Source organism: Dasypus novemcinctus, chromosome 25 (assembly GCF_030445035.2).
Source record: "Dasypus novemcinctus isolate mDasNov1 chromosome 25, mDasNov1.1.hap2, whole genome shotgun sequence".
In the NCBI taxonomy this organism is placed as follows: Eukaryota; Metazoa; Chordata; class Mammalia; order Cingulata; family Dasypodidae; genus Dasypus; species Dasypus novemcinctus.
Window position 1 is genome coordinate 15,140,491 of NC_080697.1, and position 17,687 is coordinate 15,158,177.

A 17,687-nucleotide genomic window follows, 5' to 3' on the forward strand; every position below is an offset into this window, starting at 1 on the left:
CACCCTCCCTTCATTGGTCTCTGTGTCCATTCACTGTGTGTTCTTCTGTGTCTGCTTGTATTCTCATTAGGCAGCTCTTGGAACCAATCCTGGGACCTTTCAGAGTGGGAGAGAAATGATCATTCTCTTGCGCCACCTCAGCTCCTGGTCTGCTGTGTCTCTTATTGTCTCTCCTCTTTGTCTCTTTTTGTTGTATCGTTTTGCTGCATCAGCTCTCCGCATTGGCCAGCACTTCTATACGGGGTGGAATTCCTGCGCAGGGCAGCACTCCACATGGGCCAGCTTACCGTGTGGGCCGGCTCACCCACAGGCCAGCTTGCCTTCACCAGGAGGCCCTGGGTATCAAACCCTAGACCTCCTATATGGTAAACAGGAATCCAGTTGCTTGAGCCACATCTACTTCCCAGAATTGTAGCATTTTTAAACTGAAAGGAACTAAACTATCTGGTCCAAAAAATCTATGATCCAGTCTAGTGGTGGAACTGGGACCAGAACTCTGTACCCCTCCAATTCATTACCCACAAGTTGGTTCTTTCTGCTGAACCAGACCATCTAAAAAGTTATATGAAATGAGACCAGAAGTCAAAACATCCTGATGTACTTAGTCTCTATTTATTGTTTATTTATCTAGGATATCTTCACTTACATAAATTTTCTGAAAGAAATTATTTCATCATAAATGAGGTTAAAAACTCATTAAGGGGAAGCAGATTTGGCTCAGTGGATAGAGCATCCCTCTACCACATGGGAGGTCCAGGGTTCAAACCCAGGGCCTCCTGGCCCATGTGATGAGCTGGCCCACGCGCAGTGCTGATGCACGCAAGGAGTGCCATGCCACGCAGGGGTGTCCCCCATGTAGGGGAGCCCCACATGCAAGGAGTGTGCCCTGACAGGAGAGCAGCCCAGCGCAAAAAAAGTACAGCCTGCCCAAGGTGGCACTGCACACATGGAGAGCTGACGCAGCAAGATGACTCAACAAAAAGAGACACAGATTCCCAGTGCCACTGACAAGAATATAAGTTGACACAGAAGAATGGACACAGAGAGCAGACAACTGGGGGTAGTGGGGGAGGGAAGGGAAGAGAAATTTAAAAAATTTTTTTTTTTTTTTTTTAGATTTATTTTTTATTTATTTAATTCCCCTCCCCTCCCCAGGTTGTCTGTTTTCTGTGTCTTTTTGCTGCGTCTTGTTTCTTGTTTCTTTTGTCCGCTTCTGTTGTCGTCAGCGGCACGGGAAGTGTGGGCGGCGCCATTCCTCTGGCAGGCTGCAGTTTCTTTCGCGCTGGGCGGCTCTCCTTACGGGGTGCACTCCTTGCGCGTGGGGCTCCCCTACGCGGGGGACACCCCTGGGTGGTGCAGCACTCCTTGCGTGCATCAGCACTGCGCATGGGCCAGCTCCACACGGGTCAAGGAGGCCCGGGGTTTGAACCGCGGACCTCCCATGTGGTAGACGGACGCCCTAACCACTGGGCCAAAGTCCGTTTCCCTAAAAAATTTTTTTAAATTTAAAAAACTCATTAAGGGAAACGGATCTAATTCAAGTGGTTGAGCACCTCTTTCCCGTGTACAACATCCTGGGTTTGATCTCCAGGACCTTCTAAAAACAAACAAAAAACCAACTCTTATTGAGGAGTGGATTTAGCTCTGTGGTTGAGTACCTGCTTCCCATGTACAAGGTCCCAAGTCCAATCCCTGATAACTCCTTAATAAAAAACTCATTAATTACAGACATACTTTTTTTTAGTTGTATAGCCCTTTATTAGCAACTGAAATAGAAGGTTATCTGTTGTACAACACTGGTAGTAATTGTCTATAACTGGAGATTTATTAGAATCTAAAACAGATCGTTTATAAATGCAATTTTTTTTTTATTTAAAAGTTTCCACCCTTCTTTGTGTACAATCTGCAACACTATTCTGAAAGCAGAATATGTGTGCACAAATCTGCAAAAAGGACAAATTTAGGATATGGTAAATGCTTTACAGGTTACTTTCAAAAAACTGCCTGCCCCAGCTGGGCCTTTATGTTGAATTCTTTTTTTGATCAAAATATTTTGATGCTGGCCTGCCTTCTACTGACCTAAACAATAAAGCATTTTTTAATGAGCTGCAATTCAGGAAGGAATACACCTACTAAAAAAGAAGAGAAGAAAGTTCTATTAGTTTAAGGTTTCATAATCTCCCCAAACCAGGACCAGTAGCTTTGTAAGGGCTTGGCTGGGACCAGGACAGAGTAGAGGACATGCAGGTGGCAGCCCTGAGGATTCCTAGCTGCGGTGGCCTGTGAGAGCTCCAGCTCTACAGCTCACTCAACTGTCTCGCCATTTCTACGCTAGCTCAAGTGGGCGTAATTAAAACAGGAAAAGCTTATATCCATACCATTCTTCTAGAGCTCTGTGATAGCGTTTAATAACACCCCAGTGGGATGTCTTCCACATATTGTGTTACGGTATTTTTTCAAGGATTTGCTAAAAAAAATGGGGTCTAATTTTTCTATAATACTCATTCCCTCCTTACAGAGGTTCTTTCCTAATGAGAAACTGGAAAGTTGAGAAAGTGAACTAGAGAACTAGTGTAAGTGACTGCCGGCAGCATTACCACAGACTCCAGCAGCCCAAGATGGGGCCCAGGGCGGCTTCAGCCAAGCTGGGAACGCCGGGACGCCAGCCCCTGGGGTCGTCCTGCTCCCAGGCCCCTGCAAACAAGTGTCCTTTAAGGATCACAACCAAAATGGTTAAAACGTAAAATGCAGAATTAATGCAAAGACAATCTGCCTAGAAATGAAGATGATGGGAAAAAATAAAAACACCCTCTAGGATCATAAACAAAATGTGAAAAAAATATTTCTCCAAATATTCTGTCAAAATTATTTACCACAGATTAAATCAGATACAGAGGAAACAGCATGGAGAAAAATATGTAGCTTTCTTTATATACTTGATTTTTTTAAATAGTTAAAATTTTAGTGGGAAAAAAGGAAAGTATGGAACATCTATAGTTGGCTCCAGTTACACAGAAAATTAAAAATATTTTAAAATCATGGCTTGTTAAAAACAAACAAACCTAAGTACATTAACTACATTTCTTGTCAGATTAACCAAACAGAAAAAAAGTTATATTAACACCGACAGAACCTAGTAGAATGTTTTACAGCATATACAATGTGTTTACAAGGAGATATTGAGAACATAGAAGCATGCTTGTGATATAATGATAAGGAAAAGAAGCATTTACAGAGCAAGATTTGAAGGAATTATACTAAATTACAAGCAATCAAATTATGGCATTCTTTTTGTGTACCTTTATAACTTTATCTGCCTCAAAATTGGTTAACTATGATGTATTTTATCGGCAGAGGGAAGGGGAATGACGAAGAATAGGTAGTGCTAGTATAACAGAAAACAAAGAGAAACCTATTTTCACAATTTTAAATTCTTACGGACCTCCACTTTTGGAAATAGTAGGTTCCAGATTTACCTTCCTATGTCAAAGAAGCAAACAAAACAGACAAAATACATTGAATAACAGTTTTCTAGAGTTCCCTGACCATGCTGCAGAGGGGGAATCTAAGAGGAGCTAGATGGTTTCTGGGTTGAGCAGATGGAGCTGGGAGCTAGGGCAGCTGGAGGTTTCAGAACAGGGGGCCAGCGTGGAGAGAGCTACACAGAAAGAGACTCCAGGGATATGCAGCGTCCCACTCAAGCCTTCGGAGTGCTGGTGTGTGTGAACAACCAAGGATGCCTGAGATTAGAGGCAACAATCCTCCAACCTCACTTAGGGCCAGGCATAGTTCCTGTTCCCACCAGCCGGATTAGAAAGCCCTTATAATTCACGGAGTACTTAATAAAATACTCAGAAGGGTTTTGCTTCAAAAGTGGGGCAGAATAAGTCCTACTTTAAACACTGCTTTTTTTTTCACTCAGCAAAGTTTGGCACAAGACCCAGCAGAATCAAACTACTTCCAAGTAAACTAATCATGACCCATAAGACAAAGGTCAAGAATATTTAAAAGAATTTTAAAAATCCAGGACCTAACAAAGTAAAATTTGAAAGTTGTGGCATCTGATAAAAAATTACCAGGCATGAAAAGAAGCAGGAAAATATAATACATAACAGAAGAAAAAGCAATCAGAAACCAACTCAGAAATTACACAGGTGATAGAATTAGTTAAGAGGGACATTGAAAGTTACAAATTATATAACTTTATTCTGTATGTCAAGAAGCTAAAGGAAAGTCTAAACATGTTAAGTAAAAACATGGAAAATATAAATAAAACCCAAATCTAATTACTAGAGATGAAAACTACAGCATATGAGTTGAAAACTATACTGCATCAGATAAACACCAGGCCAGACATTTCAGAGGGAAAGATTAGTGAACGTGAAGATATAGCAATCAGAACTATCCAAAATAAAATCAGAGAGAGAAAAAAACAAGCAGACACTGATTTGCCCTGGATTAATCTTATACATTGAATACAATCCCTATCAAAATCTAAACATGCTTTTTGGAGAAATTACAAGCTTAGCTAAAATGTATATGTAAGTGCAAGGGACTTAGAATAGAGTAGCCAAAACAATTTTGAAAAAGAAAGAACAAAATACAGTGACTATCCAGTTTCAAAACTTACCATAAAGCTACAACAATCAAGACAAGTGGTAATGGTGCAAGTATGGACATGTAGATCAATGGAACAGAATAAAAAGTCCAGAGATAAACCCTCACATTTATGGCTGATTGAATTTTGGCAGATACATGTGCCTGCTAAAAAAGCACTATCATGCAATTGAAAGGATTGAACTACTGATAAATGCTACAAAATGGTTGAATCACAAAAATGTTAAGCTAAGTGAAAGAAACCAGACACAAGATCACATGTGATTCCATTTGTATGAAAGTTCCAGAAAAGGCAAATCCATAGAGACAGAAAGCAGATCACTGGTTGCCTGGGGCTGGAGATGGGAAAGGGGATTGACTGACAGTGGGCACAAGAAGATTTGAGAAGTGATGTAAATGTTCAAATTGGGTGATGGTAATAGTTGCACAACTCTATAAAGTTACTAAAAATCACTGAGTTGTGCAGTTACAAATGGGTGCACTTTCTCCTGTGTAGATTGTATCTCAATAAAACTGATTTTATTTTAAGGCAGTAAGAGCCCACAAAGACTGAGGAGGAGTGACCAAGCAAAATTTACGTATTTTTCATTTTCACACATTCATTTTTTTCTTACCTAATTTTTCCCTTTCAGGTTACTGTTATTGTGTAAGTAATCCTTTATGCATGTTAATTTTTTTTATTTAAAAATTCATGTAAGCAAAAAGAACAGAAGAAAATACTACATAATCCTTTCGCCCAGATCAGTATCTTAGTGAATGGAAAGCATTCTTCTAGATATGTTTTATGCTTTTATTTATCTATACTGAAATTTCCTGCCTCATTTTTAAGGGGACTGTGTTTTTCCCCCAGTCTGTTGAATAAGCCATTTCTAAATATATTAGGACAGATCCTTGAGAGTTTTTTCTTTGGGGCTAATAATTTTATAGTGTGTTCACATATATTAATTGGTATCAATTTACAGGAATGGTTCCCCAAGGTGAGGCCAACTTTGCTCCAGCTCTCAGCCCTGGGAATGCCATGGTGCCGATGCCAATCCCTCCTCCTCAGAGCTCTCTGCTCCAGCAGACTCCACCCACTTCTGGGTACCAGTCACCAGAAATGAAGGCCTGGCAGCAAGGAGCAATGGGAAGCAACAAGTAAGGGGGCAGTTTTTATATTGGGTGACCCTGATACTCTCTACAGCATGTAAGAACAGCCGTGCCTTCTTGGGCTGATTGTATTTTCACAGTTCAGATAAAAAATGATTGGCTGTTGCCATTTGCATAATGCAAGGGAACTGGATTTTATGTAACCAGCAAAGGAAAATGATGTTTCTTAAATCCTCCAAGGCAAATAGGTGTGTCTGCAGGCCAGAAAGGCTCTAGCAGCCCCCACCTTGTCATCCCATCCCTGGCATACCTGAAGAATATAATGAATGCGCTTTAGTACCACAGGTTCCCTGGGATAGCTGTAGAAACGTGTAATTTTTTTAAATGTCTTTCTTTAAAAAAGTATTTAAAATCTTAAAAATGTAAAGGAGATGGTAATATGCTAGACTCCAACTGAGCTGAATGGTGAGCACACAGGTTTCACTCTTAGATATATTTGAAGGCTGTCATAACTACAGAGGTTTGAAGTCTTCTCAGGTCGATTCTGCCTTTTCCCTCTTTGAATTTCTTAATTTTCAGTGGCCTTGTCACATCTGTCTTGTTTAGAATTATCTTACTGATGTCAGGTTTTTCCCAAATCCCGGCTGCTGAACTTTTTACATGTCGCTTGAGTTCTGTAAGGGTTTTAATTTGGTTGTGTCTTGGTTCTAATGACAGGGAAGCCGTTTGATCTGACAACATAATAAGTAAGGCGGTTAAAGTTGAAAACTTCAGGTAATATTCTCTTAAAGTTCATTGAAAGGTGAGAGAGGAACTCTTGCTGTTAGAGAACTGCGTAGCTCCCAGTGAAGTGTGTAAATTAGGTAGAAATTGCACCATCTCTAACTTGCAAGAGTGTGTGTTCTAACCCCAGCTTTCCCTACCTGCCTTAGAGTCCGTGGTCGTTCATTAGAATTTCTTCTTTCTGGGCACTCCTTTGTCCATCTCTCCCTCTGTTCTTGTTCCTAGCAAAACTCTCCCTCATGAATCCAACTGAACTCTTGCTCCTTAAGTACACCTAAGCATTTAAATATGACTTGAAAGAAGCACACCTTCATGCTGCCAATTCTCACCAGCCTATTTCTCTGCTCCCTTTTTAGTTACAGTTCTTACAAGGCTCTGCAGTATCCACTTCCTCTCTTCCTCTTCCTCGCCGAACCTGTCAGGCTTCCCTCTCTACCAACTCCACCAAAAGTGTCCCTGTCTAGGGTGTAGGCATCCTCTACAATGCCAAGTGCAGTGACCGTCATTAACATATAACAGCACTCATCCCTTCTTGAAGTTCTTCTTTCATTTGGTTTCTGGAACAACTTTCTCTCTTGGGAAAGGTGGACTCTCTTCCAGTTCCTCCTACCTCTCCCTGACCTCCATCTGAAGGGCCCTGGGCTCATTCTTCCACCTCTTCTCTTTATCTCAGTTATATCACACGATCTTGTGGCTTTAAATGCCCATCTCTGTGCTTACAACTCCCAAATTTAAATCTCCGACCCAAATATCTCCCCTGAAAACCATACTATTGTGTCCAACTAGTGTATTTGACATCTCCACTGAGAAGTCTAATAGTCCTCTCAAACTTAACAGGGGAGCCGATGTAACTCAGTGGTTGCTTGCTTGCTTGCTATATACGAGGTCCTGGGTTCAATCCCCGGTACCTCCTAAAAAAATATTTTAAAACTTAACAAAAATTCAACTGGTGTTTTTCCCCAAACCTGCTCCTCTTCTACTTTCACCACATCTCTAAAAGCAACAACTCCATTCTTCCAATCATTCAGAAGAAAAGCCTTCTCTCTTTTTCTGGCATCCCACATCAAACCCATCAGCGTATCTTGTCAGCTTCTTAGCAGCTGTTACTTCTTACCTGTTCCACTTGTACCACTCAGTTCTAAGCACCATCATCTTTTTCCTGGACCATTGTAGTAGCCTCCTGTCGCCCTTCCTTGCTTCACTACAGTTTCATCTACACATGAGAGCCACAGTGATGCTTTTCACACATAAAGCAGTATATCAGTCCTTTACTTAAAATTCTACCATAGCCCCTAACTTGCTCAACATAAAATACCGGGCTGATAAAGCCCTCCCTAACTTACCCATGCTGCCTCTCTGAGCTCACCTTCTGTCTCCTCCTCACATACTCTGCCATATTGACTTCTGTTAATTCTTCTGTTCCTCAGTTGTACTGAGTACATTACAAACTCAGGGCCTTTGCATTGTCTGATCCTTCTGCCGGAATGTTCTTCCCTCAGCAACCACATGGTTTGCTCTCTCACACTTCAGATGACATTTCAAAGTCTCTCCTTAAATATCACCATTTTAGCGAGGACATTCCTGAGCATCATTTCTAAAACAACACCATTTTCCACCTCAGTTCATCTTTTTTCCCTGCCTTATTCCTCTTCATAGTGTGTCATACCTGATAGATTGTGTGTCAGTCTGTTTATTTATGGTCTCTTCTCCCTATCTAGAAGATAAATAGTATCAGAGTGAGGACTGTGTTTTTGCTGGCTTCTATAGCTTCATGGTCTCAAATAGGTAGGCACTTAATGTACATATTAAATGAATGCCTGCAAAGACTCCCTATTCCTAAATCGCTGTCCTTGCGTTTAAAATCAAATATGGACTTGGGTTTTGTTGTACTTCGGTAGTTTCTGTGAACTTTGACTTTCCCAGACCACTTGGGAAAGATGATATTTACCACCACCTCTTCAAACACTCATATTTGTTTTTTTGGTTCCTGTGTAGACGTTTATTAGCTAACACAGGCAGCATGTATTTTGTGACCACTCACAATCTCTGTGCACAGCACAGGATACCACAAAGAGCACAGACAGACAGCCCCTGCCGTCACGATCCCAGGAGTCTAGTTGGTGTAGGGGAGGGTTTTGCTGGTGGGTAGGAGAGAAGGAGCACACAAAGCAGAGAATCATTAAGCAGTCACAGTGCAGAGACGGCATAATGGGATTCTTTCTCATTATCTGTATGGTGGCAAGAAAAATAAAGGTTTAAACTAAACCTATTTGTCATGGAATAGTGGTGGTTGGAGGGGGGCGTTTCGCTTTGTTTTTTGGGGGGAACACTAGTCTCATGGAAGAGGCCCAATGCTCATTAGCATTTTTTTTATGGTGGCAACATGTACAACTTCGGATTTCCCATTTTAACTACTTTTCAAGCATACAGTTCCGTGGTAGTCATTACATTCACAGTGCTGTGCTTATTAGCATATTAAAGGCGGAGAAGCCCTGTTGCTTCATCCTTTCAGACTTATTTGACTACGGAACCCTGCCTTTTGCTAGTGCCTGTACCATCTGTGGAGCCCACCGTAGGGTGAGTCTTCACCTTTCCTCTTTTTCCCCATGAGTTAGAGGCTGCCAGATACCTGACGCTCTACCGTAGAGAGCTGATAATGCACTAGGCAGAGCAGGAAAGCAGAGGGGCCTGCGCACACTGGGCGTGAGGTGCCCGTGACCCAGCAGGCCCCTCTGGGACCGGGACAGCAACTAGGTCTGTAAAGGCCTTGGTCTTCTTCCACTGATGGAAGATATTCAAAGGAAACTAGTGGTAGGAGTCCCAAAGAACAATTTTTTTTTTTTAAGATTTATTTTTTATTTCTTTCTCTCCCCTTCCCTGTCCCACCCCCTTGTCTGCTCTCTCTGCCCTTCCCTGTCCTGTTGCACTCTTGTCAGCAGCACTGGGAATCTGTGTCTCTTTTTGTTGCGTCATCTTGTTTCGTCAGCTCTCCGTGTGTGCGGCGCCACTCCTGGGCAGGCTGTGCTTTCTTCGCGCGGGGCGGCTCTCCTTGAGAAGGACACTCCTTGCGCGTGGGGCTCCCCTATATGGGGGCACCCCTGCGCGGCACAGGACTCCTTGCGTCCATCAGCACGGCGTGTGGGCCAGCTCACCCCATGGGTCAGGAGGCCCTGGGTTTGAACCCTGGACCTCCCACATGGTAGGCGGACGCCCCATCAGTTGAGCCATATCCACTTCCCCCAAAGAATAATTTTGAAAGGAAAATAAATCCTAAACTTTTTTCAGTAAGTATGACATCACTGCAGTCATTGGAACTTCTGCATGCATTAACTTACACAGGCCCTTCCACCATGGTGATTTATATATCACTGACAAATAAGCACAGTCCAAGGCAGAAATGGGCAGTAGACTTAAGTTTTTTTTCTCACCTTTAGTTGTGGGGACACTGCCTCACAGACATTCCCATTGTGCTAAACTGTCTGGTCCACAGGTGCATTATTGATCATTTCCCAGGCATATAATTTTCTTCAGGCATTTGTGTTTTATAATTGTTTGAGGGAAAATTTGCTCCTTTTCTGCAGACATGATGAATAGGCTGTTTCTCAGCCTGTTAATTTCAGTGTCATTCCCTTAATCTACTGGAAGATCTATATATCATTACATCCAGCTTACCACCTGAGGGCTAGCAAGGAATAAAGGTTTAAATCCAATTCTCCAGAATTAACATTGAAATAGGTGGCATTTTACCAGCAGTTCATCATTTAACAATTGATAGATAATCATAAAATATTGGTGTTGTGTAGAGCTTATGGAAGATACCATTTATATCATATTCCTTCAGGTGTGTATATCTACATCACTGAGGATTTGGGGGGTTAAATATGAAGTTTGAAGTTAATTTACTTGGGGCTTATCCCACATTATTCTATTGACTAATAGTAACTGATTTCACATTTGAGATCTTTGGTATCATAACAGTCCAGAACTTGGCTATGAAGAGGGAAGTCAGTAAAGCAAACCCTCTGAAAAAAAGAATTGCCTTGGCATTTTGCTTCCTAGAAGAGACATGAAGCTGCCTTCAGCTCTGAGGAGCCCTTTAAAGTCATTAAAATGTTTAAATTTGCCAAATAAAAGCATCTGGTTATATATATATCTGATTTGCTCTTAGTTTACTGCATTTTGAAAGCAGACAAGCTGAAACGTTGAGAAGGGACATTGAATAAAGGCTCTCAAACTTTAATGCACATAATTAGCTAGAAATGCAGCTTTCTATACCCATTCACAGAAAATATGGTTCTGAGAGCCAGGGAGAGACCTGGGAGTCCTCATTTTCCACAAATTCCCCTGAAGATTCTCTTGCAAACAGTGTCTGGACCACACTTCAGAAAACACTGCCAGTAGATACATTAAAATCTATAAATAAGAAGTAAATAAGAAGCCATTTGACAATGTTGAGTAACAATCCATGGCCTAATTCATTCATTCATCATGAATACCTGCTGTGTGCCACCCACTGGTGGCGGAAAGGAATGAGTGGAACAAGAGACCATCTTCCCTCTCAGTTATGAGGTCTAAGAAGATGAACCCACAATCACAGTGTAAAAATGTTACCTTTGAGTCATTCATTCCTTGGCTAATTCATTCAATGACCATTTATTGAGGATTCATCTATAAATGCCAGGCGTTTTGCTTAAACAGAATAGTCTGTGTTTGGGAAGCAGATTTGGCCCAACGGATAGGGCAGCCGCCTACCACATGGGAGGTCCATGGTTCAAACCCAGGGCCTCCTGACCCGTGTGATGAGCTGGCCCACACACAGTGCTGACGTGCGCAAGGAGTGCTGTGCCACTCAGGGGTGTCCCCCGCGTAGGGGAGCCCCACGCACAAGGAGTGCACCCCATAAGGAGAGCCACCCAGCACGAAAGAAAGTGCAGCCTGCTGAGGAGTGATGCCGCACACACACAGAGCTGACGCAGCAAGATGATGCAACAAAACGAGACACAGGGAAGCGGACTTGGCCCAATGAATAGGGCATCTGCCTACCACATGGGAGGTCTGTGGTTCAAACCCCGGGTCTCCTTGACCCATGTGGAGCTGGCCCATGCACAGTGCTGATGCACATAAGGAGTGCCGTGCCACACGGGTGTCCCCTGCATAGGGGAGCCCCATGCACAAGGAGTGCGCCCCGTAAGGAGAGCTGCCCTGCATGAAAAAAAGTGCAGCCTGCCCAAGAATGGCACCGCACACACAGAGAGCTGACACAAGATGATGCAACAAAATGAGACACAGATTCCCGGTGCCACTGATAAGGATAGAAGCAGTCACAGAAGAACAGACAGCAAATGGACACAGAGAGCAGACAATTGGCAGGGAGAAGGGGAGAGAAATAAATAAAAAATAAATCTTTTAAAAAAAGAACTAGACAAAGATTCCTGGTACTGCTGACAAGAATACAAGTGGGAACAATAGAACACACAGGGAATGGACACAGAGAACAGACAACTGGGGAGGGCAGGGAAGGGAAGAGAAATTAAAAAAAAAAAAAGATAAAATTTATAAAATAGTGTAATAAAATTTAGAATGGTTTTGCTGCTTAAATGGATAAACTTCAGTTAGCTGGAAGATTTTTGTATGTGGAACACTTCCTTTCTTAATTATTCAGAGAATTGGAGCTTAGCATCCCTGGTATTAAGCCAAATAATTGTAACCTAAAATGGGCACTTTATAGTTACTAAACCCTTTGGATAGAGTTTAAAATGCACCTAAACTATGTTGTCATTATATGTGTTATAAGATGCAATTTTATATATAATATAAGAATGTAAACTGTTTAATTTGGAATTCTATCTAATAATTATGACACACAGCTTGGTCTCATTGTCCCCGTGTTCATGGTCAGTGGATGTAATCTGGATTGTTTTTGAGTTAACAGCGTGTTCAGTCAAGCTGTCCAGAACCAGCCCACGCCTGCCCAGCCAGGAGTGTACAACAACATGAGCATCACCGTGTCCATGGCAGGTGGAAACACAAATGTTCAGAACATGAACCCAATGATGGGCCAGATGCAGATGAGCTCTTTGCAGATGTCTGGAATGAACACTGTGTGCCCTGAGCAGGTGAGTGGCACAGAGGCAGCCCTTGCTGTACCCACAGCACAGCTTTCCAAACCACATCGTGAGCATAGTCCATTTTTCCAAGGAAAACCAGGTATGTTGACAGTTTCTACATCATTTCTTCCATAACAGAGTACCATATGCTGGGGAATTTAAAACAACAAAACTTCATTCTCTCACAGTTCTGGAAGCTGAAAGTCTGAGATCAAGGTGTCAGCAGGGCTGTGCTCACCTAAAGGCTCTAGGGAAGGATTCTTCATTGTCTCTTCCTAGCCTGTGATGGTTGCTGGCAATCTTTGGCATTCCCTGGCTTGTGGCAGCACAATTCCAATCTCTTCCTTTGTCTTCATGTGGCTGTCTTCCCTCTGGTCTGTCTGTCTGTATTCCCAAATTTCCCTCTTCTAAGAATACTAGTCATACTGGATTTGCATCCACTCTAATCCAGTATGACCTCATCTTAACTATTTATATGTGCAAAGACCCTATTTCCAAATAAGGTCCCATTCATGGGTACCACGAGTTAGGACTTGAGCTTATCTTTTGGGGGAACACAGTTCAACTGACAATACCCACCAGAAATACCATGCTTCTTTATTCTTTCCCATCATCTTTTGATAATTATTGGCCTTTAAGGATTACCATGGAAATTTTAACAGACTTTTAGTCTTGAAATTTTAGTCTTGAAATTTTAATGTATTAGATTTATTATAAAACGGTACATATAATACATTAGCTTGGAATTTACCCCTTTTTATTCTTAACACATCTTCATTTTTCCCTTTCACTTCAACAAACATTTATTCATAACTTGCTATGTATAAAAATAGCTTTGTGGGAGATACATGTTAACAAGTTGGTGAGAGACAACATGAACGAAGTAAAGTATCTGTTTAATAATGTGACAAAACGATTGCGTAAGAGGTGGAACCCCATAGACTCATACATATTAATGTCAGTTAAGGCAGTAAGTACAATCGAGTACCAGAGTTTGAAGGAAAAGGCCTGTTCAGGGAAGTCTTCACAGAATGCTTGCCTATGTTTTAGGAAGAGAATAGAAAAGAGCATTCAGTACTGATTATGATCACATGACCCAGGCAGCTTTAGAGGTTGAAAAACTTAGTGGATGTTAAGGAATAATATATTTTATATTTAGAGCGAAATTTATGTGGTAATCTTTTTAAGGAAGTTGCATGCCAGCTAAGTGTTTTGCTTTTCTCCTGGAGCCGCCTAAAGATTTTTTAGGAAGCGTAACTAAATTCTAAGTTACCTTTAAGAAAATCACTGGGGTAAGCTACCTGTAGTAACTGTTATAACTCTTCAGGTCAGCCAACCTGTGGTGACTACGTTATTCCATGTAGCCATAATTTATAGCAATTCTTAAGAATATATAAACACTGATTACCTTTCCTATAGAATTTCTTTTTTTACATGATGTTTAAAAAAATCATCTCTATTCCCCAGTAATTATGTAGTAAACTTAAGGAGGTTAGCAAGAAAACAAACAACTTAGTAATCCATATCTTATAGCAAAATTTAAAAAAAACAACTCAGCAATATTGTTCTTGTCCTTATTATTCAGTTATCAGAATTATTCACTATCCCCATTAAATTAAAAGAAGATAACTTAAAAATACAATGAATTAGGCAAAAAAAAATGTTCTATTTAAAATGGCCTGCTTGTATAATTGTGTCTTGCTTTTTTATCCAATCCAACAACCTCTGCCTTTTCTTGGGAGTGTTTAGTACATTTACATTTAATGTGGTTATTGATATGGTTGGATTTAAATCTCCTTTCTTCTCTATTTGTCCCATCTTTTCCCTTTTTTCAATTAATTGGGTACTTTTATTATAACATTTATATCCTTGGCTTATTAGCTATTTGTAATTCCATTTCAGTGGTTGCTTTAGAGTTTATGGTATACATGTTTAACTGATCTACCTTCAAATGATAGTATATCACCTCATGTATAGTGTAAGAACCTCACAACAGTATTTCCATTTCTCCCTCCTGGCCTTTGTGATATTGTTGTCATACATGTTATGACTGCACATGTTATAAGGTTTGCAATAAATGTTCTTACTTTCACTTTAAACAATCATATGGTTTTAATTTTAAATAAGGAAAGAAGTCTTATTTTACCTCTTTCCTTTCTTCATTCCTTTGAGTAAATACAGATTTCCATCTGCTGTCATTTTCTTTCTATCCGAAGGTCTTCCTTTAACATTTCTTATAATGCAGGTCTGCTGGTGACTAATTATTTCAGCTTTTGTATGTCTGAAAAGTCTTTGTATCACCTTCATCCTGGAAAGTTCTTTTTCCTGAATTCTAGGTTGACAGTTTTAGCTTTCAGTACTTTAAAGAAGTTGAGAAACATTACTGATGAGATATCTGCTACCATTTTATCTTTATCTACTGCACAGGATTGGAGCTCCCTACCCCTTTCTTGCTGCTTTTAAGATTTTTCTGTTTTATCAGGAGAAATTATGGTTGTGGTATGCCTTGGTGTGGTTTTCTTCATGTTTATTGTGCTTGGGATTCGTTGTGATTCTTTTTTTTGCCTTTCCTTTATTTTCTTTTAAATGTTACATTCAAAAAATGAGGTCCCCATATACCCCCCACCCCACCCACACCACCCCTCCCACATCAACAAACTCTTCCATCATTGTGGCACATTCACTGCACCTGGCAAATACATTCTGGAGAACCACTGCAACACATGGACAGTGGTCCAGTTGTAGTCCACACTCTCCCCAGTCCACCCAGTGGGCCATGACAGGACACACAACATCCAGCATCCATCCCTGCAGCACCACCTAGGACAACTCCAAATCCTGAAAATGCCCCCACACCATATCTCTTCTTCCCTCTCCTGACCATCAGCAGCCACCGTGGCCACCTTCTCCATATGACTCCTACAATTTCTTCCCTTACTAATCACAATAGTTCCCCAGCAGAACACCAATACGTCCACTCTAATCCATACTCTATTTCTCCATCTTGTGGACCTGAGATGGTTATGTCCATTCCCCTTCTACATCAAGAGGGGGCTTAGATTCCACATGAATGACGGATGCAGTTCTCCTGCTTGCAGCTGTAGGCACTCTTGGCTCCCTGGTGTGGTGGTTGACCCTTTTCACCTCTCTGTCAGCTGGCCAGGGTAAGTCCAAGAAACCAGAGGGTAGGAGCTGCAAGTCTGCTGAGGCCCAGGGCCTGGCCGTCATATGGAGAGTTCAGAGATACAGGTCTCCTGAGAATACACTAACCCAAACACCAACCACAGGTCCGGTAAAAGTAACAGAAGAGGCATGTGTAGAAAGGTTATGTCTGAGTCCATCTCCATCACACTCAGGAACACAAACTCCAAAGTAGGGCCAACTGACATGGCCCTGAACTCCAGAGCCATCTGCCTTGACCATAGAACCTGTGGGTCACTGCAGCCCTCAGGAGAACAAGCACCTGGGTTTCCATCTACCTTGGCCATCTCTGGTACCCTGCTGAGACGTGCATAAGCATCACCCCCTGATGACCTCCCGACTCTTCCTCAAATATAGAATGATGTTGACCTTTATTTCTTCAAGCACTTTTTGTCACCAGCCCTCTCCTCTCCTTCAGGATTACAAAATCATTCCCCTTGGAGTTGTCCCACAGCTCACTGGTACTCTTGGTTTTGGGTTTTAGGGTGTTGTTGTTCTCAGTCATTTTTTTCCCTCTGTGTCCTTCATTTTGGATTATTTCTATTGCTTTGTTATTGGTTACTCATCTTTTCTTCAGAAATGTCTATTCAGCTGTTAATTTTTCCAATGTATTTTTTCATCTCAAACATTGCAGTTTTCATCTCTAGGAGTTCAATTTGGGTCTTTTTTATGTCTTCATGTATTTAACATGTTGTCTTTCCTGTAGCTTCTGGAATATTTAGAATAATAACGTTTAATATCCTTGCCTATCAGTCATCTATGTCATCCTTGGAATGGTTTTGATTGCTTGATTGCCTATTATTATTATTGGTCTTTTTTTTTTTTATTTCTTTGAGTGCCTAATAAATATTTATTGGATTCCAGACATGTGAATCTTACCTTGTTTAAATTCCCATAAATATTCTTGAGCTTTGTTCTGGAAAATGGTTAAGTTAACTTACAAGTTGGGTGAGCCTTTCAGCTCTGGGTTTTAAGCTTTGTTTGGCAGGACCAGAGCAGCATTTAGACCTGGGGTAATTTTGTCTCACTGCTGCAGCAAAACCTTTCCAGTTTACTGCCTGATGCTACATGAATTATGAGGTTTTCCATTCTGAATGATGAGATCAGAATTTATTACTATCTCTGTGTGATCTTCCAGAATTAATCTATGTATTCTTTACAGGTGATTCTCTCCTCTCCTTCAGGTAGTTCCCTAAATGCATATGCTGATGAGTACTGAGCTGAAGACTCCAGGGGGCCTCTGCAGATCTCCAAAGCTTTCTCTCTGTGTAGTTATCACTCCTCTGATAACTCTGCCCTGTGAATTCCAGCTGCCTTAGCCACCCGACTTCAGCTAAGAAGTCCTCAAATCAAGGAACCTGGCACGCTCTGCCTAGGTTCTGTGTATCTGCACTGGAACCTGGAAATTCTCTCCAGGCAGTAATAGTAGGACTCACCTCATTTGTTTCTCATCTCTTAGGGGTCACTGTCCTTCCTTACCTTTTGTCCAGTGTCTTGAGGGCCTTTGTTTCACATATTTTGCCCAGTTTTGTAGTTGATTCAGGTAAACTAGATCTGATCCCTGTTGCTGAATCTTTTTTTTATTAAATATATTTTTATTCACTTTTAAAAGATACTTGGATTACATAAAATGTTACAATAAAAAAATATAAAGGATCCTGTTACTGAATCTTGACCAGAAGTGGAAGTCGATTGATTTTTTTTTTTTTTTTTTTTTTGCTAATTAGTTGAGTATCATATATATGTGGAAAAGTGTATAATTCAAATTTTCACAAACTTAACACACCCTTTTAAACTACCACCCAGATCAAGAAACAACATTCCTGACACCCCGGAATTTCTCTCTGTGCTCCCTTAACATCGGTCTACCCCCACAAGGATAACCACATT

General features: G+C 41.2%; 1 protein-coding gene across 7 annotated transcripts in view; it reads left to right on the plus strand.

The window, feature by feature from the left end:
* Positions 1–17,687, plus strand: part of NCOA1 (nuclear receptor coactivator 1) — a 293,327-nt gene that overhangs the window by 269,266 nt on the left and 6,374 nt on the right. For all 7 annotated transcript variants that reach the window (XM_058287710.2, XM_058287708.2, XM_071211904.1 and 4 more), the window contains 2 exons: positions 5,580–5,754; positions 12,422–12,605. In XM_058287710.2, the coding sequence (XP_058143693.1) occupies positions 5,580–5,754; positions 12,422–12,605 (359 nt within the window). The remainder of the gene's footprint in view (positions 1–5,579; positions 5,755–12,421; positions 12,606–17,687) is intronic.